Raw genomic sequence first — 23,426 nt, 5'->3', positions numbered from 1 at the left:
TAAGACCTCATCCCTGAATAAGTATTTATTGAGGGCCTACTACACATCATACAGTGTTTGGGTGCTAAGGATTCAGTAGGGAGCAAAATGAACAAAAGTCTCTGTTCTTAACGGAGCTTACCATCTAGTTGGGGAGGGGATAATGACAATAAACACAGTAAGCAGAGAAATTATATTGTATGCTATAAAGTGACAAGTGATATAGAAAAACAATAAAGGGTTTAGGTGATGGTGGGTGAGAGAAGGGCTGTGATTTCTTTAAAAAAAAAAAAGGCAGGGGAAGAACATACCAGGAATTAGGAATAGGCAGTGCAAGGGCCCTGAGGCAGGAATGTGCCTGAGTGTCAGGGAACAGCCAGGAAGCCAGGGTGGCTGAAGCACGGTGCGTGAGCGGAGAGCGGGAGAAGGTGACGGCACACAGGTGTCACGGGGGTGGATGGCGTCAGGCCTTAGGAAAGACCTGGCTTTCACTCAGTGTGAACCGAGAGGCCACTGCAAGCTTTTAAACAGAGGAGTGATACAATCTGACTTACATTTTAGAAGGTCCATTCTGGTTACTGTGTGGAGAATAAACTGCAAGGGTAGAAGCAGGGAGATTAGTCAGCGCACTACTGCTATAATCCAAGTAAGAGGTGATGACAGGTCAGAGGGTGCTAACAGTGAAGGTGGTCTAAGGGGTGGAATCTAGATAGAATTTGAAGAAGGATGTGCTGACAGGTTAGAAGGGTGGGAAGAAAAGGAATCAAGGATGTCTCCAAGAATAAAACTGCTATCAATTCAGATGGGAAATCTCCTGGGCGGTATAGGCCAGACCAGTAGTTCAGTTCTGGACATGTTAAGTTTGGGAAGCCTATCTGATATCTAAGTGGAGATGTCAAGGGAGCGGTCCAGGCTGTAGAGTCAAATTTAAGTGTTATCAGCACACAGAGGAATTTAAGGCTGTGAACATGGATGTGATTATGTGGCGAGAATGAGTGTAGACAGAGATGAGGGACTGAGCCCTGAGGTGTCTAATGTTAGAAGCATGATTAGCAACAGCCCTAGTTTGCCAAAACCAACAATAAAGACAAAAGGGCAAATCTTAAGTTTCATGATTTTTGATACTGGAGTCATTATCAGTTTAGGAACTGATATATAATTCTACTTCTATAGTTTATGACATATAACTTTGGGTTGTTTTAATTCCTCCACTACATGGTAAGCTCCTGGAGAGCAGACATACTGCACTGTAACACCTACTGTGGAACCCTGTATATAGAAGGTGCTCAATAAATACTTGTTCAGAATTTAAGTACTCTAGCACTATTCTTACCTATTCCACATGCCAACTTTCCCCTTTGCCATTTCTATTAACATGACCTTATCTATGAAGGGATAGAAATAATTCCTAACAGAAACCTGGCGTTTAACTAAAGAGTAAGCCTCCTGCATACCCAGTTGTTGGCTCCGAAGCTGCAAGCACGTAACAAGAAGAGACAAAGCCTCTCCAGCAATCAGTGAGTCTTTGGTGGACACGGACTGTTGTCGCACACAGATGCCTGCGTGCAGGGCTACCGGGTCCCCTTCACTTCCAGAGCTGCAATTGCTTCCTGGAAACAGGCAAGCAGAAGGTTACTGTGGATCCCACAGGACCCTTGAGATTATAATATCCTTTAATGAGTCCCATAATCCTCAAGGCAAAGTAAAGAGTGCAAGAAGACACTTTAGGCTAAGAAACAAGAGAGACTTAGTCACTTGATTTGAACCTCATTGCTTTGTACTTAAAACACATTTGGAACCATTAAAAAATATGTTTATGAGGCAAAACTAGTTTCAGGTGATAGAAGTAAGAACACTGCAATTTTGGAGGCATGTGGGAGTCCTGGGATATTAGAAATGTTCCTTATCTTGATTTAGATGGGTTACACATATGTAAAAACCCTAAAAATCCTACGTATTTGGCATTTCTGCCCTTTACTGTGTGTATGTCATACAGTTTAAAAACTTTTTAATATTGAGGTATATCCACACACATAGATTGAGCAGGGAAACCAAATGAAGATGAGAAATAAAGCTATTTATAAAGGCCTAACAGAAAATAACAGGCCAAACCAAGAAAATGATTTTTCCAGGTAAAAATTCTAGATGAATTTTATTACAGCCACAATTATTGGCCTCACTACACTTTTACACTCAGCAAGCTAAATCTCTGCTTGGTTTCTCTATATTCTGTATTTATAACCTTTTTTTTTTCTCTTAGTATGACATACATAAATGAAGTATGCATATGCATACATGCATATTTGAATGTGCACAAATCTAGAGTGTTTAGCTTGATGTTCAGAAACATTTAGTTTTAGCTTACGCTCAAAAACAAGAGAAGGGCTTCCCTGGTGGCGCAGTGGTTGGGAGTCCGCCTGCCGATGCAGGGGACACGGGTTTGTGCCCCTATCCAGGGGGATCCCACGTGCCGCGGAGCGGCTGGGCCCGTGAGCCGTGGCCGCTGGGCCTGCACGTCCGGAGCCTGTACTCCGCGGCGGGAGAGGCCACAGCAGTGAGAGGCCTGCGTGCCGCAAAAACAAACAAACAAACAAACAAAAGAAAAGGCTTTCTCCTTTCTGTGACTCTGAACAACCTATACAAAGATGATTCTTACAGCTACTTCCTGCCCAATATTCTAATTACTTTATCCTTTTTAATCAGTACCTGAACTGCTGAGCCTGTTTCGAATTCCAGCAGGAAACAGAGAATTACTTTCTTTAATTGGTTGGCTACTCCCAACAAGGTCAAGCCGTCCTGCAGCTGCAGCCCATGACAATCTCATGAAACAAGCCACAGTAGACGTGAAATCACTGACTTCCATTGTCTAAGGAAGTATGGAAAGAGTGTTGTGAGAAAAGGTAGTACTTGAACACATCCCGCTGACTTCAATAACCTCCCCCCGTCTCAGTTTTGAGACTCGTTTCCTTCTAAGATCATCCACAAGACAGTCTTTTCCATGCTTCCATACTGTTCAAAGACTTCCACTACCCCTCTGCTACTTGTAATACAGAGACTCTACTCTCCATGTTCTGGCTTCAAATTACCCATCACCAATTTTGTTTTCAGTTTCCCCTCTTCCACATTCTGCGTTTTGGCCTATGTGAACCACTGTGTGACCACCCACACAGGCTCTGGCTTTCTCTCTAACTGCTCACGCCCTCCCTTTTGCTTGAACACCTATCCTCTCTCCAAGCTAATCTCTGTATATCGAATCCCTACTATTCTTGAAGGCCTAGCTCAAATGCCACCTCCTACATAAAATCATCCGTGATAGCCACACATGAAGATAATTTATTCCACCTCCTCTCATGGCCTGTAGAATGCTTTGCCTTTGTAGTTCTCTTATAACATTTGATATCTTCTACCTGAATTACAGTTATTTCTGCACTAGTGATCTCTTTCTTACTCACCATAAGCTTCTTGAAGGCAATATTCCTGTCAGTAATTTTTATATCTGCATACCACCACCAAACCAGTGCCTTCTAAATAGGAGGTACTTAATATTTCTTGAATACACAAATCACTTACTTGTATTGCGACTCGAGCAGCAGGGATGATTTCCTCAACCCTAATGGAAGACCTGTCAGACACTGACAGCTGTCGGTAGGATGACTTTTCTGGGGTACCACATAAGGACATCTGCCTGCTTGTCTGCCGGCTGACATTTCGGAATGGGCGAGAAGTAAGTGCTTCTATGCCATCTTTGGTGAGGTCTTCCTCTAATAATGTCGGCAATGTTTGCCCCACAAGTAAAAATCTTAAAAGGAAACAGAAAGCTAGGCTTAGTCAAGGTCATTTCATACTATTTTAAAGGATGGGACTTGGAAGAAAAAGTCAAGAATTGCCTTCTGAGACTAACGCAACATATTTACATACCTTGCAAGTTGTAGGCAGATGGAATAAACTCCCTGCCTTGTTTCATAGTCTACTTCTGATGGGATGGAATCCCTCTGCATGACATTTACAACCAAACTTCAAAGAAAAGAAAAAAAAAAAAGGCAGATATTAAAGACTTCTATTTCTTTTATAGGAAATTTTCTGTAAGTAATTTGATTGCTTATAAATGTTATCAGTTACTTAAAATTTCTACAAGATCTTTACCTATAAATGGATCATACATATTCCTATTACAATTATTTCCTATGGTACATATAAACCTCCTGTTCCATTTAGAATGAGACTCCTTCCTTAGCCAAAAAGATAACCAACACAGAGTGTCTGGATGGTTCTCCTCACTAACTGGTTTCGAGTGCACCGATCAACTGCTATCTTGGTACTAGTAGAACTGTCAATTCAAAAGTATGTCCAGAACTGGTGTATTCCACAAAGCTTGTTTGTCATATCCACTACCGCCTATATTGCTGCAAAAGCTTCCCAACTGCTCTTCCTGATTCTACTCTTGATGTTTCACCACCAAAATCTATTCTCAAAAGATCAACCAGAATGATCCTTTAAAAATGGAGGTCACCATGGAACTGCTCTGCACAAAATCCTCCCATGGCTTCCTATTTCCTTCACAGTAGCTTGTAAGATCCCGCATAACCAGACCTCTGGTATCTCTGTGACCTCATGCTTCCTACCCTGCCCCCTCACTTGCCCCCAACCACACTAGACCCCTGCCGGCTTCGCAGGCACCAGGTTTGCCCACACAGGGGCTCGCACTGGATGCTCCTCTGGACAGCTTTCCCCCGTATCTCCAGGTCTTGCTCCCTCCCGTCCTTCAGGTCTTTGTAAAATGTCACCCCATCAGTGAAGCTTTCCCGGATCACCCCACTGGATATCAAACCCTCTCCATCCACTCTTCCTTGTCTTATTTTTCTCTACAGCTCTTATCACCACCTGACATACACTTTTACTTCTTCGTTTATTGTCTGTCTTCTGTTCCAGACTGTAAGCTTCATAAGGACATGGATTTTTGTTTCATCTATTCACTGCTCTGTTCCCAGTGCTTAGAACAATGCAGGCACGTACGTTAACTGACGTTCAAAAATAAGCCAGAAGTAAAATGCCTTTATTAGCACAGCTCTGTAAACTGGCTGAGTGATCTGAAATGAGTTTTAACCTTCTAGTTCCACTTCTCTGTTTCCCACCCCCTTTATCTCCTCAAGGTCTCACCCAACTTCTCTTCCCCTGAAGGCCTCCGGACAGGAATTCCTTCAATTACCCTCTGTTCAAACTTCAAGTGGGTCTTCACTCCTTCCTCCCCCAGAAGAAATGGCATGCCTCCTTCTTTCTGGAGCAAATCTCCTTCCAACTGCAGTGGAACTTAGCCCCATCGGTTGATCATCCCCCTTTCTTTTATCTTTATTCTTTTCTTTTTCATCGGCCCCTTTTAGCCAGCCTACCATGAGAATCAAGTCTTCTACAAATTAAAATCAAAACAGAAGAGGGCTTCCCTGGTGGCGCAGTGCTTGAGAGTCCGCCTGCCGATGCAGGAGACGCGGGTTCGTGCCCCGTTTCGGGAGGATCCCACATGCCGCGGAGCGGCTGGGCCCGTGAGCCATGGCCGCTGAGCCTGCGCGTCCGGAGCCTGTGCTCCGCAAATGGGAGAGGCCACAACAGTGAGAGGCCCGCATAACGCAAGGAAAAAAAAAAAAAAAACAGAAGAGCAAACTTTTCCCTCCGTTATTCTACCCTTCAAACTCCTGTCACCTCCTTTTTCTCACTCAACACAAAGCAGAGATTTCTACTTACTGATTCTGCTTCCCATCCTTACACTTGCCACGCAACACGTGGCCAGCTGCTTATGCCCTAAGGCTTTACTTACACACTGATGTCTCCCTGAACCTCTAGTGCCATTCTCCACTTCTCTCGAGAGCATCATGTCCGAACCATCCTCTTCACATGACTCACGGGGACCTCGTGTGCAATCAAATTCTTGACTTTCTCACTTTCCTCCATCTGGTTCCATATTTATTTCCCATATGGATTAAAGATTCACCTTTCACTCACTCTCCCAAGCTAGAAATCACAGGCCCTTTTATAAATGTTCCTACCCTATATCTAGTCATAAAGACTTGCCTATTTCACCTTATAAATGTCCTTCTACCACACTGTCCCATATTTAGAAACGGTCACCTCTCCTCTGGAACAGTCACGGGTCTCCCTGCCTCCAGCCTCTCCCTCCCACTCCTACCCATCTTCTCCACTGCAGCCAGAGTAACTGTTCTAGGTAACTCCTGGGTTAGAAACCTCCTGTTTTTCCATGGTCTTCAAGATAATGCTGAAATTCCTTAAAGGGACCCCTCTTTACATATTTCTCTCCTTTATCCTTTGCTCTATAGCCTCACTAGGCAACTGTGCTTCCCAAGACAGTCCATGATGCGTTCACTCATCTCCACCCCACCTCTGGCTTGGAGGGCCCTTTTCCCCTTATTTACCTAGGGAATGGCGACTCATCGCTCAATTCCTAGCTCAAACGTCCCTTTCTGGGAAGCATTTCCTACTCTTATTATCCTAAGCAAATCTAACCACTTAACCACTGCTTTCTTCCCCACCCCACAAAGCACTTTTTATAAGCCTCTGTTTTGATACTTATAATAACTGTTTGTTATTCTTTATTAAACCATGAGGCTCTCAAGGGCAGGGATAACATCTCTGCACCCCCATCACTAATGCCTCGCACAACACAGATTACCGACAACCAGATTCACCTCATCTCAAACTGATGTGGGAATGAACAGAAACAGTAAGCCTCCTCTCCTCTACTCGAGAAGTTCCCTCACTACCAGAGAGCAAAGAGACATGCTTCTGTCAGTTTTCCAAATAATCAAAAGTCATAAAATGAGTTAAAATATTCCAAAGACTAAGACAACACTCCTTATTGTAACTGTCATAATGCTTCACATAATGCCTTGTAAGAATAAGCAAGGCTTGGCAGGAGAAATTAACTAAAATAACTAGATTCATTTTCTGCAATTCATATAACATAATATCGAAACTCTAACCTCAAACCTCCTGCTTTGAGGAAGTTCTCACAAAAGGATTTTGCACAGTTTCTTGCCATGTCATCATCAGCTGTTGGCATGAGTTTGGAGCTTAGAACCTTGGAAAGAGATAAGCACAATTAATCATCCCAACATTTCCAGTTGAAATGACTCCTTTACACTAAGTAAAACAATCAGACAATTTGAGTCAGAATCTCTTTAAATGCTGCTCTTCTTTTTACCCCCAGTAGTGTAAGGAGGCTGATGTTTCACAAATAAAATAATCCAAGTTTTTGACTCCTGACAAACTCCTTATAAAGCTTCATTAATGGCCACAAATTACAACAGCTTTTTAAAAAAGTCAGGATGCATTTAATAACAAGGAGGCTGAGGATTAGTAACTGATGTTATACAGACTTGCAAAACGTCCAGAGGAAGATAATGACACATTTTAATACATAACGCTTCCTAATTATTTATTTACATGTTATTTTGCAAGTATAACAATGCACACAGGTATAAACTGAAAAAGAAAACTGAGCATTTTCAAAGTCCAAACAACAAAATACTTCAATTTATATTCTATTTTTTACTTTTTAAAACTAATTTTTTTTAACAAACCATTCAATAATAATAGAAACCTATTTACTTATTTCTGATATCTGAAAGCATGAACCTTTAGGCCAGAATGAATCTGTTAAAATGAAATAAAAAGAAATGAGGTTTCTTACTTCTAAGTTGTAGAGCACTCTGAAGGTGGACATTCCTGGAGCGAAAGATCGAAACAGACTTTCTAAAATTGAACTGGCGCTTGGCTGATGCTGCTGCTTGGAAGAGAGGGATGGAGATTTTGAAGACTGAGCACTTGTTTCAGACAGCAATGTTTTCTAAGTTTAATAGAAAGAAAAAAGGAATACACAGCTCAAAAGCACAAATTAAAGAGAAGCAGATATCACTACATACTCTACTATTTTTTCTGACTTCAATATAATCAAATCAATGAAATTTTCTAAAAATTAATTTCAAAGCCACATCACCCTAATTATTAACAAAGCACTGAACTCCATCACACAGACAGTAAATGCTCAACAGCATTCCAATCCTATAGGAATGCTTCTGGGATTGTATTCTAAGCAACACTAGTGTGGTCATCCTAATTTGTTTCCGTGTTTTTAAAATTTGTACCACTAGGAGACTTCCCTGGTGGTCCAGTGGTTAAGACTCTGCACTCCCAATGCAGGGGGCATGGGTTCGATCCCTGGCTGGGGAACTAAGATCCCACATACCGCAACTAAGCTCGCGTGCCGCAACTACTGAGCCCATGCACTCTAGAGCCCTCGCGCTGCAGCTAGGCAAGCCCGCGTGCTGCAGTGAAGAGCCCTCGCAGCCAAAATAAAATAAATAAATTAATTAAAATAAATAAATAAATAAAATTTGTACCACCAAACATCGATAATTAAATCATAAGATTGCAGTGTAGTAGTTTTGATAATTTTTTTAGTTAGTATGAGTAATATAGTTTTTAATTACATTAGGTCTCTTCTTCCTCAAATTAATATATAAGGTACATGTGACACAATTATGAGCTCATCTAAACTATAGTCACTGAAAATACAAAATTCATAACTTAGTTCTAACAGCTTTGATCTAAATGAATTTATTCTGAGAACACAAACAATATTACAGATAAAACACAATTTCATTATATATATACACAACTCTTAAGGAACAAGATTCTAAACATTAAACAAAAGGAACTTTAAATATCAACTGTGAAAATATTAAATGATAACCCATTTATGCAAGCAACTCAAACATACGCAACAACCACATTCAGAGAGGCATGATAACAGAAGAAAAATATCTCAACTCAATCAGAACTAGAGTCTGACCCTAGCCAAAACCGTTCATCACTCTGCGCTTGGGTTTCCTAATATAAAACATGAAGGAGGTGGAAGCAGATGATAATAAAGGCTCTTCCAGTTCTAAAATTTGATATCATTATTTACAGCAAAGGTATTTTACAGCAAAGGTAGTTTTCTAAAGAAAAAAAAAACTGTTATGGGAAAGATGATATCGTATGACCTTAATGTGATGTCATGCTGTATTTTCACTGAATCATGATATAAAATTTCCATGCCTGTTAAATAACTATCCAAGATACTCATACCTTTCTTCCTAAAGAATCAAGTTGATCAAGGGCTTCCTGAATGGCTGGATCAGTGGGTATCAAGAGCAGAAGCTTTCGTACTCGTAGAGTTATCCTGAAATTTTTCAAATATTAATTTTTTTCACACAAACCACAGTTTCAATAACAAAGTCATTTAGTATGGGATATGAAGTAATATACATTTCAAGTGAACATTTACTGGGCTCCCTAACTTTAATAACTTTCTCTCTTTCAAGCTTTGTAAACATTTCTATTTACCTTGGCTCCTCTAGATTGGCCAGCTGGTAAAGCATGTCAAATACATTACACACAAGTGCCATCACAACACCAGGGAGGGATTTCTCCTGAGGGAGGAAGCAAAACATAAATGCAAATTTACAAAACAATTTTCTCCTTTTCTAATCAAAGGTACAAACGATAAAATTACTGGTTCTTAAAGACTGGCCTGCAAAACTTGAGGGAAGCATGGTGCTTATCTGCCTCAAACAACAATGCATGGGAACACAGAGTGAGGGACCACTCCCTCTCCTAGCATGCTCATCACCTGGGCTCTCTTCTCCTACCACCTGCTGGCGAAGGGGCTAAGGCACCAAAAAGCAGGCAGTGGCAGAGAGGCAAAAGGAAGGGCAAATGTGATGAACAGAACAGAGGGTGGGCACCGTTGGAAGCTGATCATAGCTTGGCAGGAGCAAACAAGGCAGAGGGATTTAAAAGCAAATTCATTCAGAACTCTAATGGAAAACTGATGAATTCATAGAAGTGCTAACAAAAGATCAAGATGAAAAAAAAATTAATTACATGGGACTGAGTGAACTGATGAGGATGATTACAATTTTTGTGACTTTCTGTTTGAATAATAATAAAAAAAAAATCCCACAAGGACTCAGAGGCAAAAAATATACAAATCAATTTTCACTGCAAAGTAAAGGAGCTGTTACAGTGGAGGATTCCGGGACTGAATGTCAGTATTATGACATAGTAAGAGCGTGTTTCATGTTTGGTAACTGCAATCACTGTTGCTTTTGTTGTGTTACAATACTTGGTGTCAGTTTATTTATCTCTTGTAAAAATAAAATACAGTGTGTGTGTGAGTTGTGAAAAAAATAAATAACAGGAGTCAACCGTATTAAAAAAAAAATTCAAAGTGATACAATCAAACATACACTCACACACAACCACATAGATATGTAGGTAATTTAAGTTGAGAAAAAGAAGTTGGCCTTTTTTAAAGGTGAAAAAAATGGATACAACTGTATAGAAGAGATTCAGATGTGATTAAAGTACTATTTTCTGGTATAAGAAATAAAGCTAGACATCACTATAGAATATATTTATATTTGGGAAGGTTTTTAATAAATTCAGGATAAATATGAGATAGTTTAAAAATGTTAAACTCAAAGATGCTCTGTACATCATTTCTGTTGCTGATAAACTGTCATAATACTGCTCTGAGTATGATTTCATTCTTAAATTCTCACTACATATAAGTATAGTTACTTTTTAAGAAATGGCACAATACTAACATTAACCCTGCAGGATTCTGTGGTATCTATAAGCAAGGCTATGCTCTCTAAGTGAAAGAGACAGCCATGCAAAGATCTTACATTTGTAATTAAATGAAAGGACTATACATAATAACTGTGAAAAAAATCCCTCTCTGTCATTTAAATACCTTTATTTCACATGAGGGCTGGTATTATCTTACTTTTCTAGACTATAAAAGCATAAAGAGCTGAATGGTCTTGTTAGTTTTGTACCCCTGGTGCTGAGCTCACTTCCTGGCAGAAAGAAGGTACAAAAAAAACCCTGATTCATAAAATCATTCAACAAATACTGATTACCTATTATGTCCTAGGCACTGTTTTAGGTGCTAGAAATACAGCAGTGAGCAAAACAGACAAAGGTCTGCTCTCAAGGAGCTTAAATTTCACTGGGGGGAGAGAGAGAGACATTGAACAAGGTAAGTAAAATATATAGTATGTTAGGCAAAAATAAAGTAGGGAAGGGAAATGAGACGTGCAGGAGTAGCAATAGGTGGCAAGTTTAGACAGGACTGCCAAAGAAGGCTCACCAAGAAGGCAACATTTGAGTGAAGGCTGAAGGAAGTGAGAAAGAACCGCATGGGTATCAGGAAAGAACATTACAAGCACAGAGAAGAGGAAGTGCACAGGGCCCACTTTGTTTGAGGACCAATGTGGAGGCCAGTGCAGCTGGAGTGGTGAGAGTGAGGGTGGGCCATGGGGAAACATCTCAGTGTGGGGGATAGACCAAGTAGACCCTGAAGGTCCCAGTAAAGACTCTGGCTCTTATCTTACTCTGAGTGAGATGGGAGCCTCTGGAGAGTCTGAGCTGAGGAGTGGCATATAATCTGACTCTGTTTAAAAAAGATCATGGGCTGTTGGGTGCTACAGAGAGAAGAGACTGAACTGGTATAGGGGCAGAAGCCCTGAGACCAGTTAGAGAACTACTGAAACCCTCCAGATGAGCGACGATGGCTGCTTAGATTGGTGTGGAAGCTGGGGAGGCAGAGAAAAGGAGCTAGATTCTAGATGAATTTTAAAGGTAGAGTCAAGGATTTGCTGATGGACAGGGCTATGCTTTGAGAGAAAGTAGGGACCCAAGGATTTTGGCACGAGCCACTAGAAGAATGAAATAGGCATTATCTGAAATACAGCAAGACTGGGATGAAGAGGTTTGGGTTAGGGGTGAGGTGGTGGGAAAGGGGACATCAGGAGCTCAGTTTTGGATGTTAGGACTGGGATGTCTATCACACATTTAAGAGGAGATGCTGATTAACGAGTTGGTTCCATGTACCTAGACTTCAAGCTGAAGATAAAAATTGGGGTGTTATCAATATACATACAATATGTAACGCTTTGAAACTGGATGAGATTCCTAAGGGAATGAGCGTAGACAGAGGAAAGGTCAAAGGACTGAGCCAGGGAACTTCTCTGTACACAGATCGGGAAGATGAAAAGGAGGCAGCAGAGGAGACCAAAGAGGGAGAACCAGAGCGGGAGGGGGAAGCCAGGGGGGTTCTGAAAGCCAAGGGGAAAAAGTATTTCAAGGGGAAGTGATCACATGGATCAACTCTGCTGAAATGTCAAGAAGATGAGGATTGAGAGGTGGACATGACAGATTACCTTGCAGACTTTACTTTCGAGTGGAGTCAAGAGAGTATGGTAAAGAGAGCTTCGCTGATTTGGGAAGAAAAGAATGGGGACAGGAATTGAAGCTGAAACTGGGGTGAAAAAAGGTTTTTTAAAAGGATGGTAGAAATAGCACAGCACGTTTGAATGTTAATGGGAATGACCCGGGAGAGGAAACTCAATGAATCAATGAAGAGAGATATATGAGAGGAGCAGCAAGCAGTGGCCAGGCAGAATCACTCAGACTCAGAAGATTCTGTGGGTCAGAAGACTGACAAATTGTGTATCTTCTTCTCCCAACCGAATCCCAGCATTTCTCAGTGATACAGTTCTGAAGGGGCCGGACTTGCCTGAGAGAAAAGGACATAATCATGCAAATCTATACGGGCCGAAGGCAAAACTTAATGATGTTACGTTCTTGTTCTGAACTTGAATATTATCGCTCAATACCTGCTCCATGGCATACGATGAACTAAAGACCCCACTGCTGCTGCTGCTGGAGCTGGTTGAGGAATCTGCGGAGCTCCCAGACGGCGTCCCACTGCCAGAAGTCTTTACTGTGAGGATTTGCTCATCAGAAAAACCCAGCTGGTGGAGGAGCTTTTGATCTTTATTCACTGTCAGCTGTAAAAAGTGGTTTCTTAATTACTGAGAAGGAAAGGAGAGGAAAATACTGGTATCAGACTAAAGTGCCACAAAATGTTTATTTACACCTACCAGGCTATCATTTGTAAATATCTGTATACTATCCACTGGAGAACACAACTGCTTGGCTATCTTCCACCGGACACTCCCTATGGTTTCATTACTGTGAGCCTGTAAAATGAAATGAAACACTGTTCTGAGTAATTCACTTATTCATCAATTTAAACAACTATTAGCGAGCATCTGTCATGTACCGGGCACTGTTCCAGAACCTGGGAACACAGCAGAGAACCCAAAGACAAGAATCCTGCCCTTGTGAGGCTTCCCTCCTGCAGTAATTAAATATTCTATTCCATACTCCATTCCCCAGCATGCATGGAATGAAATCTCAAGTCCTTCCACTGGAGTGTCTCCCACTCTTCCCCTTCTCACTGTGCTCTAGTCACACCAGCCACTTTCCTTGTCACTGAATAAATCAAACAAACTCCCACCTCAGGACCTTTGTACCTGCTGCTCCCTTTGTGTGGAATGCTCTTCCCCAGAAATGGCTAACTCTGTCACTTCATTCAAGTCTCTGTTCAAATGTGATCACCTCAGAGACCTTCCTTAACCATTCTTAACTAAAATATGTCATGTATACCCATCTTATCCTGCTGTCTTCTTTTGTAACCTTTATAACACTCGTTATCACCTGATATTATGTATTTACTTATGAGTCTGCTTATACCCTATCAGCTTCCTTTCATTTCAGGTCTTTATTCTAAATTTGTTTTCCAAACAACTTTTAGAATAGTCATTCATGCAGCTAAATCAACAACAGTGTTCAATCTCAATCAACAGTGTTCTTATAAAATAACATGACAATATGGAAACGGCTTCAGAGCTTAATGTAAACCTACCTCTACAGTGAAGGTATCTTTGGTAGACTCATAAGTAACATTAAGAGTTAAAAGATGTCCATGGAATGAGGCACCATGAGGTAGAATAGTTCGGGGAACAGAGTAAAAATCCTTGAAAAAGATATAGCAAGTCAAAAGATGCAGCAAGTGAGATGCACAGCGCCACTGTTAAATGTCACAAAAATACACTCCTAACACATTGAGACTAATTATAGGATGATAAAGTTGCTTTACAAAGAAGAGAGGCTTACCTCTATAGTGATCACATAGCGTTCTGCCAGAAGCAGCAATCTCTCAATTATTACAAGTTTAGTGGATCTATGAATTAAAAAAATTTTTTTTTGAAAATACTTGAAATGAACTGCTGACTTGAGCTCAATTTCAGTCTATTTCACCAAAACCACAATCACAATTAGCCCTCTCTGGTCAAAGACTGAAATCTGCAAAGACTAAACTTCCTTTTCACTCAAGGGGGAGGTGGTTCAAGCAGGTCACAGCTGTGGCACACAGATGGAATATGGGGCAGAATCCTGCCCCTCCCCATGTTTCCTTTCCTGTTCTTTTCTTTCTTCTTCTTTTTCTTTTTTTTAAACAGTAGTCCCATAAATAGAGGACCTGGGTCTCCTCTGGGTCTGCAGGCTTATCTGTCTACCAATCCACCAAGAATGAACGACCAGTGAGTTTGAATCTCATAATCTTACAACTAAGATACGCCACATAATTCTGTAAACACACAGAATCTGACTGAGTTCTGAACTGCCTGAAATTTAGAAGACAAATGCAAACCATTAAGTATGCCACAAATGAGAGCTGCTGTTTGTTTTACTTAGCCTAAGAATGAGGCAGAAGAAAAGGACAAAAAAAATTGTTCATCTGGTTTAAGTGACTAGTCTGTATAGTTAAAACATACAAGGTAAGAATTTGTTATCCCAAGGGTTTTCAAAGTACTTAAGAAATCAACACACATCAAGAGACATAACCATCTCTGGAACAGAAAACACACAGCAAGGAACTGTGGCACTCTCACAGACTCTGAAAGTGAGACCTGAGATCTCTTTTGGTTAGACTTAAGCAATCTTATCATTTGAAATAACAGGACTCCAACATTCAGCAGCTTGTACAGTCACAGCTCCACACTTTTTTTTTATTAAACACTACATGTGTTAACACTAACAAATGAAAATCCAAGTGCCCTTAATTTAAATATTTACTATTCCAGAGAGTCTAAGTATTTTCTACAGGTGTACTTCTAAATCTGGAAAGTTTTCAGATTTTCTAACAGTAAGTATGCTGATTAGCAGTACTGGAAGTTTCACTTTAAAAAGAGTTGGTTAAACACATTTAACAGAGTTCTAAATTCTTTCAGTCTATGGGTAGAAACCAGAACTTGATATTCAGATGGAACCTCTTTAGGAAATATTTAAGTGCTTAACAAGTGAATTGTTGAATGAACTGTTTTATTTTGCCTCAATGATGAATTAAATCACAGACAGCATTGCAAACACTGTACAAATGAGAGAATAACTCATCCTCCCATAAGTGGAACAATTATGGTCATTGAAAAGTTCTTTTAAGACTAGTGAATAAGATAAACTACATGTACTGGCCCAAAGGCAACTCTAAAATTACATATTCTTAGTAACTCTGTTTAGGGTTTATAATGAGAATATTTAAAAACTATCATGTGGTTTTGTTCTGTAATAGTCAAATATGAAATGACTCAGAATACAAGGCAGTTAGAAAAGACAGACAAAAAGCATGCTTATTTAAAGAAGCAGCGGTTTGGAAATCCCAATCCAATAGTTTATAAGTGCATTTCTAGTCTGGTTTGTCAGACAAACGAATCGTTAAGGACCTACCTAGGTCATAGATATAGACTACATTTTACAAACATGTAATTAGGAATTCTTAATGAAAGTCTATTTGAGATACACTTCCAAGAATGTGGGAATGCAAAAGTCACGTTAGTGTTCTTATCATGAGTTGAATCTATAATCACTTTCTGTCATTTTAAAAAGAGGTCCAAGAGGGCTGAGTCCTATTGGCTTCTTTCATATTAATAATGTATCACTACACGGTACTCAGCTCATTTAAAAAAAGAAGATAAAGAAGAAGAATGTGAGCAAGGATATTGCCTTGACTCCTCTTCTAAAGGACGGCTTTAAAAAGAAAGGAATATACCCAACTGTGAATAAAGAGAAATAAATAAATACATACATACGTAAACACATAAAGCGATTCCAGGAGTTGAAAAAGACTTTACGAGCACCAATCACTAGAGGGCAGCAGAGGGCAGCAGAGTGAGGCATAGGGAGGGAGCCCTTCTCTGATCACCTGCCAAGGTTTCCTGAGCATCACTGACTGGGGGAGGCTTACCAGTAATGAAAGGCACATAAAACCCCACAAAAGTATTTTAGCTACTTCAATCTAATGTTTCTAAATACTCATCTATTCTCCTTACTATATCAAAGACCTATAACACTGAACTCAGATTTCACTGACAACATCTGAAAATACTCAACACAGCAATGTGATTAAGAGATGTCAGTTCAAAGTTTTAACACAAATATTTGGGGCTAAAGTTCTTATTAAAAATTATTTTGAAAAATGATTTTAAGTAAAACATTTTAACTATGATTATATCACAATGTACAATATTAATCAATCATCATATTCCACTTCATTTTGCTTATGCTATCGGTGCCCTGGATTTGACTATTCAATGAGAAAAGTTATAAGAGGTCTAAGTAAATATTTCCAACTTGAAAAAAATTACTCTTCATACAATGAATATATCTTGATTCCATCATAAAGAGTAGGCTACTCGTGTTACACACAGTAAAAGTAAAATGAATCAAATAAAATACGTGATGGGGAATATATAATTTCCCAGGATATGACTGTTTGAAAAAGATATGAAATAAAATGAGGAAATGAACAATTAACTGAGATATCTCCAAAGGAAAGAAAAGATTCCAATTATTTTTTTTAAGCTGATCTACATTTAGGTGCTGCATATTCGCTGTAACTTCTGCAATCACTTACCTGTATGGAGACTGGACTGATGTGGCTACAGTTGGCATGGCAGTTGCTGTAAGCATCTTTGTTGCTCTGGTCACAGCGTGTGTCAGAGTGGGGCCACCAAGAGCTGAACTGGCTGCCTACGAAATAGAAAATCATCTCTCTATATCAGGGTTTCTCAACCTCAGCTCTACTAACATTTTGGGCTGGAAACTTTTTTCGCTGTGGAAGACTGTCGGGGACATTGTAGGATGTTCAGTGGCATCCCTGACTTCTATTCACCACTCACCTACCACTAGGTGCCAGTAGGACCCCTGTAGCTGTGACAACCAAAACGGTCTTCAGACATTGCCAAATGTCCCTTGGGAGGTAAAATAACCTCCAATGGAGAACTACCATTCTACATGTGTTAATACTTACATGGCACCTTATTTAGGGATACCTGAATACTTTAAATGTTTTTATGATGGTATATATGGATGGAAGTCACAACTTGGGAACTCCTTCCTGTTCATCACCAGCACATATTCATCATCAGAAAGTTTAACTTATTGAGATAGTATTACACTGCAGGCTTCTAGTGGACAAAGACACCCAACACTACCCACTACTGAGTGTGCTGCTATGGCCTTTAATAGCATTTATGATATAAACCAAGTGACACATGGGGAAGGATGGGAAAAGAAGCAAGCGCTTGTATAAAATTTCTGGACAGAAAAAGGAGAAAAAAAATCTTTCAGAAATGTGGAAAGTTCAGCAGACCTATTTTCTGAAGACAGTTTCTATTCCCCCAAAAGGGGGTGGGGGTGGGGTGGGTGGGTGGAGCAGGGAAAAGGGATGGGGAGGGAGAAGGAAGGATTTCCTGTAAAATACACTTCTACGTTGTGGGCATTCGGGCAAATGCCTGTTCCCTATGTCCACGATATGGTACTGCTAGCAAATTCTTCCAGTAGGCTCCAGCTACAAATATCAACATTATACACGATCTCAAAACACAACATTATAAAAGGGAAAAAAACCCAAAGCATTTATTTCAAAAACAGGTTAAATAAAATTTGCTACTCACTTCTAATCTTGTGTAGCAATCAGCAATGAATTTCTTATGTAATGATACAGAATCCTAAAAGTAAGAGGTATATGAAAATTAAAATTAGTCTAGCATTTAGTTGTAATCATTATTAAGGATAAAATGTCAAAATAAAGAAGCCCGACTTTCAGGCATGCCAACTTAGCAATTAAAAATATATTATTTTCTGCTTTTTTGTGTACGTTCTTTCCTTAAATACCCACCTTCTTTAACCGAGGATTTAGATTAATGTAACTGTAGTTTATGATTAACTGAATAGCTTCATTAGCAATTTCTTCATCAGGTGATTCCATGGCTATTTTCCAAATGAAATCCATTCCTATCAATTCCAGCTTTTCTACATACTGTTCAAAAGAAAGAAAAGTATACAGCACACCAAGGTCACAAAATTACAGTTATTTTCTGCTACGCTGTAACTCCACACCTCTTCAAGTTCAAAATGAATTAAGGTTGCAAAAACCAAGCTACATATGAGAACATCATTATACTGATATGGAACTTTAAAACAAGAAACGACCAACAACAGAAACACTGGACAACTTCCATGGAACCAAGACAGATATGGAGATTTTTCTCCAGACATTCCTAAACCTAAGCTAGAACTCTATACAGATGGGCTACTAAAGCAGAAACAAAACAGGAATAATAATGGGCACCCTCTTCACGAGCTTTTCTTCAAAGGAAAGAGAGTCAGGTTAGAGGTAGTTACTAATCCTTGGGGCTCAATCTGGTCTTCTCAAAGCTCAGTTAGAAATGGCAGGATCCAGGCCTTATAAGATCTTGTTAAAATTCTTACCACCTAGGAAGTCAGGTCATGAATGAAACAGACTTGGAAAAAGAGTTATTCTTTTGCCTTTCTTTTTCAAGGTGCTCACGTAAATATAAATATAAGCTGTATACATTCTACAGGTCCTCATTTTCCTGCTTCCTTGTCTGTTAAAAATTTCCCCCTAGTCCACCTGCTGATGCAGGGGACATGGGTTCGTGCCCCGGTCCAGGAAGATCCCACATGCCGCGAAGCGGCTGGTCCTGTGAGCCATGGCTGCTGAGCCTGCGTGTCCAGAGCCTGTGCTCCGCAACGGAAGAGGCCGCAACAGTGAGAGGCCCACGTACCACAAAAAAAAAAAAAAAAAAATTTCCCCCCAAATCCTTGCCCCTGCGATCCTAGAATTGAAGATTTTGGTACTTTTTCAGGTACATGTGAATTGCTAGATCTGAGAGGTTGGAAGCTTGGCTGGAACTATCCCTACTCCACGTTCACGCAGCCACAGGAGGCCGCTGGCTGCCCCAGATCAGCAAGAAGCAAAGAGGGGTCTGAGAAGTCACCTGTGCGAGAAACGCAGCCTCCTCACAGTCTAAGAGAAGCGCCCTCGTCCACGCAGAAGCCCGCAGTCAACGAGGCGCCCATTCTTTTTTAAAAAACTCATGTTTCTCTCAATTATAACACATGTGTTTTGCTGAATGTTACTAGATTTTCCAAATTTTCTAGATTTGAAAACAATGTTACTTACCAATTGAGCTCCTTGTCTTTTCAATCGATGATCACAGAGATTCACATTTTCAAAAAAAGTCTTAAATAAGTTAAAACCTGAAATTATAGAATGTCAGATAAATTCATGCACTCTAGGTACCACAGATAATCAATGAAAAGACAAAGTATATCAAGAGCTAAAACTATAAAACTCTTAGGACAAAACATAGGCACAAATCTCCAAGACCTTGAATTAGGCAATAGTCTCTTAGATATGGTATCAAAAGCACAAGCAACAATGACAAAAAAATAAATAAACTTCATCAAAACTAAAAGCTTTTGTGCTTCTAAGGACTACCAAGAAAGTGAAAAGCCAACCCACAGGACAAAATATTTGTAAATCACATATCTGATAAGGAGTGAATATGCAGAATATATAAACAACACTTACAACTCAAAAATAAAAGGGCAAATAACCCAATTTAAAAATGAGAAAAAGATTTTTATAGACATTTCTCCAAAAATGATATATAAATGACCAATAAGCCCATGAATGGATGCTCATCATCCTTAGTCATCAGGGAAATGTAAATCAAGCCACGAGATACCATGTCACAACCACTAGAATGGCTAAAATAAAAAAGACAGTTTATAATAATTATTAGAGATGTGAAGAAATCAGACCCTCATATACTGCTGGTGTGATTATAAAATGCTGCAGCCACTTTGCAAAACAGATTGGCAGTTCCTCAAATGTTAATTATATGATACAGCAATTTCACTCCTAGGAATATAAAAACTTGTATATGAACGTTTACAGCAGCATTATTGATAATAACCCAAACTGGTGACAACCCAAATGACCATCAACTGATGAATGGATAAACAAAATGTGTTATGGCCATACAATGAAATATTACTCAGCCATAAAATGGAAAGAAGTTCTGGTATGTGCTAAAACCTGGGTGAACCATGAAAACGTTATGTCTCAGCGTGATAAAAGAAGCCAAATATTCATACAAAAGGTGACATATTATATGGTTCCATTTATATAAAATGTCCAGATTAGAATAATCTATAAGGACAGAAACTAGATGAGAGGTCAGGGAAAGGGGAGAATGGATAGTGACTGGTGGTACATGGTTTCTTTCTGGGGTGATGAAAATATTCTGAGATTAAAAACAGTGAAGGTTGAACAACTTTGTGGATATACGAAAAGCACTTATTGTACACCTTAAAAAAGTAAATTTTATAGCATATAAAATACATATCAATAAAAAAAACTCAATTAAAAGAAACAACTGAAAAGAGGATTTCTATACTTTGACAAATCTTCACCTTAAATGAATCCTTTCTGTACTAAGTAATTTCATGAAAAGACAGCTTGACAATTAGCCTATATAACTTTAAAATACCATTCATGTAAAAAGAAATTTATCTGTGTATATAAACATATGTATATATAGATGTGTCTTTATATGCATAAGGCAAAGACCAGAAGGATATCCCAAACTGGTTAGCTGCTTCTGAGAGTGGGCTGAGAAGAAAAGTATAAAATTCTTACTTTAAAGAACTGAAAAAATGATTTTATGTTTTTCTTCCCTACCATTCATGGTGATTTCATACGACTCCAATTTAAGAATTTTCTCCTTGAAGAGCTGCTGCTGAACATCACTCTCAAGATCATGCTGCCCTTTTGTAAACCATTCAAAACACATCTGCGGATCAAGACAAATATCACCCTGTAACTAAAATCCATTTCAGGCAAATACATATTCCAAACTGGGAAAGCAAAGATAAATTATTTTTAATTCTTTAGAAATTTATATTGCCTTAATACCACTCAAAACTGAAATGGTTCTAACTCTGGAACTAAATAAAGCAGTTAATTACAGCAATGTTTCCTCTAGATAATGAAAATATATATTCATGCTTTTCACTGAATTGTTACACTTTGGTTTTACCACCAACATGTATTAATAAGCCTTACTATGTGCCAGGGACGGTGCTAGGCACTGTCACATACTTAGTCCTTTCAATAATCTTATGATGTAGTTAACACTATTCTACAAAATGAGATGAGGAAACAGCCATTCACTGTTAGAAAACGTCAAAGCAGTGTGGTTTAATCCATCTTCAGCTGTGTAACTGTAGTTCTAAAGATCTGTCTAGGTATCAGTTCCTTCTTTAGCGTTTCCGGGATACAACATCATTATAGGAACTCGAAGTTTTCTGCTGGTTAATTTAAAATTAGTTTCATGGGAGGGAAAAAAAATACTAAAAGACACACCAAGAATTCTTTTGCTGTACTCACTTGGCTGAATTTGGTTTTATCCAGAATGGTATCAGACTTACCAAAGATCTCACACACTTGTCTATATCACAGATATATATTACATAAAATATCTTTTCAACACTTATAGTTCCTAGCCTATTAGTATAAATGTATGCTTAGTAAATTGAAAAGTGTTTAGAATTGAAGATGTGAGACACACACAAAAATGTGAGATACACACAAAAAAGTGAAATACTATTAAGTCCCACTGCTGTCTTACTTCATCCACAATATCTTCTTACCTCTCTATCTAATTCACAAACATCCTGGCCAGTCACAAGACACTCCCAGATTTCCTTGGCACGATTCCAACCCAGATACAGAGTAGCTTCTTGCAAGAAAAATGCCAGAAATTTTAGATGGGCCTCTAAATACTGGAAGAAGAAATAATGCTAATTAGTTAACTCCAGGCATTCATATGTAAAAGAAAAATTTAAAAAAACAAAAAAATTTTGAAATTAAAAAAATAGTTTTACCTAATGCTTTTTCATATAACTTAGGGTAAAGTAAATGTGAGAAATCTGTTTACAAGTTGACAATACAACGTAGCAGAAACCACTTGAAGTCTAACACAAACTCAGTTGACTTTAGATGCCAAAAAAATACAATTTTGGCAATCTCAGAGTAAAACACCACAACACAACTGGTGAGTTAAGGTATTTTTCTATTTTTTAAAAAACAATATTACTAACCACTAGATTTGAAAAACAAAAGCCATTAGCCACAGAACTGACAAGTTATTATTTCTGATCAAAGACAAAGAAAAGATGTTTGTTTTTATTACCATATCACATGCAGTTATCTTGGGTGATTTACTGAAAGATTTACCCACAAATATCAATTTTCTGAACTTTTATTTTGAGGTTTTTATAGTCAACATACAAAAATGTTCCATTATGACAAAGACCCTCATGCTACCTCTTTAGAGTTACTCCCAATAAATATTATTTTTATAGTTCAAGTGCAAAAAGGCCAAATGAATGCTGTAAATCATGAAACAAAAGCACAATGCCAGATACCTCCCGATAAGTGTATCGACCATCCACTAGTGTTGAACCTGTTAAGCCTCCAGGTCCAGCCACAGCTGCTGCAAGCCGATGACAAGCTATCAAACTTCCTGTTACCAATTTTACTATTTCAAAATTTTTCTTCAAGTCTTGAATAATGCTCTTGGTGAAAACAACAAGAAGAAAAATGGTATGAGAACGCGCAGTTATTTTGTCAGTTTAATACAAGCTTCTATTTTAGCTTGTAGTTGAGGAACAGCAAACCCAGAAAGTTTTTCACTCCTATTTGCTACATAAAAGTAAATAAAATCAATCTGCTATGTACATTTACTAGGGAATTACTATAGAATTAATAAACTTCCCTGGTAAATTTCTGCTTCTAAAAGGGATTCTTTAAAAAAAGGAAAGTCTTTCAAAAGAATGATTTCACTTCTTGCATACTTTTCCAGATCTTTCTTCCCAAGTCTATTACACTGAGGAAGCTCTAGCTCCTTAAGCAAACTAATGTTTTCACAATATAAAATAAGTCTTTGAATCTTTTCAAACAAATTTCTAAAATACCATTAACTTTTAAACATTGGTTTATTTTGTAAATTAAGGAAATAAAAAATAAATGAGTTAGGGATATAGCAAAAGAAAAGCTCCATAGAAATGAAAGCAGAATGATGTTTAAATTCAAGATTATTAAGTAATAT

At 38.8% G+C, this 23,426-nt stretch overlaps 1 protein-coding gene and 1 non-coding gene across 2 annotated transcripts in view; one reads left to right on the top strand and one right to left on the bottom strand.

Annotated features, from left to right (window-relative positions):
• Positions 1-23,426, bottom strand: part of USP24 (ubiquitin specific peptidase 24) — a 107,721-nt gene that overhangs the window by 56,518 nt on the left and 27,777 nt on the right. The window contains exons 18-36 of the mRNA XM_007471132.1: positions 22,744-22,893; positions 21,967-22,098; positions 20,996-21,107; positions 19,430-19,506; positions 18,122-18,262; positions 17,898-17,951; positions 16,856-16,971; positions 14,062-14,128; positions 13,811-13,921; positions 12,984-13,082; positions 12,717-12,890; positions 9,376-9,461; positions 9,118-9,211; positions 7,679-7,834; positions 6,969-7,066; positions 3,898-3,993; positions 3,550-3,778; positions 2,686-2,845; positions 1,434-1,589 (exon numbers count right to left, since the gene is read on the bottom strand). Coding sequence (XP_007471194.1) covers positions 1,434-1,589; positions 2,686-2,845; positions 3,550-3,778; positions 3,898-3,993; positions 6,969-7,066; positions 7,679-7,834; positions 9,118-9,211; positions 9,376-9,461; positions 12,717-12,890; positions 12,984-13,082; positions 13,811-13,921; positions 14,062-14,128; positions 16,856-16,971; positions 17,898-17,951; positions 18,122-18,262; positions 19,430-19,506; positions 20,996-21,107; positions 21,967-22,098; positions 22,744-22,893 — 2,308 coding nt within the window. The remainder of the gene's footprint in view (positions 1-1,433; positions 1,590-2,685; positions 2,846-3,549; positions 3,779-3,897; positions 3,994-6,968; positions 7,067-7,678; positions 7,835-9,117; positions 9,212-9,375; positions 9,462-12,716; positions 12,891-12,983; positions 13,083-13,810; positions 13,922-14,061; positions 14,129-16,855; positions 16,972-17,897; positions 17,952-18,121; positions 18,263-19,429; positions 19,507-20,995; positions 21,108-21,966; positions 22,099-22,743; positions 22,894-23,426) is intronic.
• Positions 8,145-8,217, top strand: TRNAG-CCC (transfer RNA glycine (anticodon CCC)). Its single transcript has one exon. It is a non-coding gene; the product is annotated as a tRNA-Gly (tRNA).

This window comes from Lipotes vexillifer, unplaced genomic scaffold (assembly GCF_000442215.2).
Source record: "Lipotes vexillifer unplaced genomic scaffold, Lipotes_vexillifer_v1.1 scaffold1003, whole genome shotgun sequence".
Taxonomy (NCBI): Eukaryota; Metazoa; Chordata; class Mammalia; order Artiodactyla; family Lipotidae; genus Lipotes; species Lipotes vexillifer.
Note: the sequence above shows the minus strand (reverse complement) of the source record. Positions and strands in the feature narration are given on the sequence as shown.